Genomic DNA, 653 nt, shown 5'->3' on the forward strand with positions numbered 1-653 from the left:
TGTTTGTTGTTCCCTGTCAGTAGTCTGGGATATGGCTGCACTAGAGTGGGTTGTATATGACACAACATCATGCACATGTATATGATATGAATTTTGAAACGCTGCTTCTTATTCTTGTGAGGAAAGTCTCTATCCAGTAGACTCATCCCACCACAGATGGAGGGACATGGACAGGATTGACTGAGAGTTGAGTAAGCAGCCTCTTTACCTTTGGAGACCACCCTCCCCCAACTCCACTTCCCCTCTTCATTCACATGCTCCCGCTTCCCACCTCTGTGACTGAAGCTCTCACCCTGAGTCCCCTCTCCCCTTAGCGCCTGTCTCCCCTCTTCATTCACATGCTCCCCCTTCCCACCTCTGTGACTGAAGCTGACTGTGACTGAAACTCACCCTGAGTCCCCTCTCCCCTTAGCGCCTGTAAATATGTGCTGGCTCCACTCAGATCTGATCTTTTCTGGAAAATCAGGAGTTTCCTTGACTTGAAAGCTGCGGGTTAGTGAGAGAGCACCGGGTTTGGAAGCAGATAACCGAAACCATGTCCTTGCTCCGTTACCTTAATGATTGATCATAGAAGAAGTCATTTAACTGTTCTGAGCTCCAACCTCTCAACAGTAAAATGGGGATAATAACACCTCTCTGGGTTTTCATGGAGA

General features: G+C 48.1%; 1 protein-coding gene across 1 annotated transcript in view; it reads left to right on the top strand.

Moving 5' to 3' along the window:
- The window catches only part of CDH17 (cadherin 17), a 59,730-nt gene that overhangs the window by 26,756 nt on the left and 32,321 nt on the right, over window positions 1-653 (top strand). The window contains exon 8 of the mRNA XM_006761212.2: window positions 315-375. Within this exon, the coding sequence (XP_006761275.1) occupies window positions 315-375 (61 nt within the window). The remainder of the gene's footprint in view (window positions 1-314; window positions 376-653) is intronic.

The sequence above is a fragment of the Myotis davidii genome, unplaced genomic scaffold (genome assembly GCF_000327345.1).
Source record: "Myotis davidii unplaced genomic scaffold, ASM32734v1 scaffold317, whole genome shotgun sequence".
In the NCBI taxonomy this organism is placed as follows: domain Eukaryota; kingdom Metazoa; phylum Chordata; class Mammalia; order Chiroptera; family Vespertilionidae; genus Myotis; species Myotis davidii.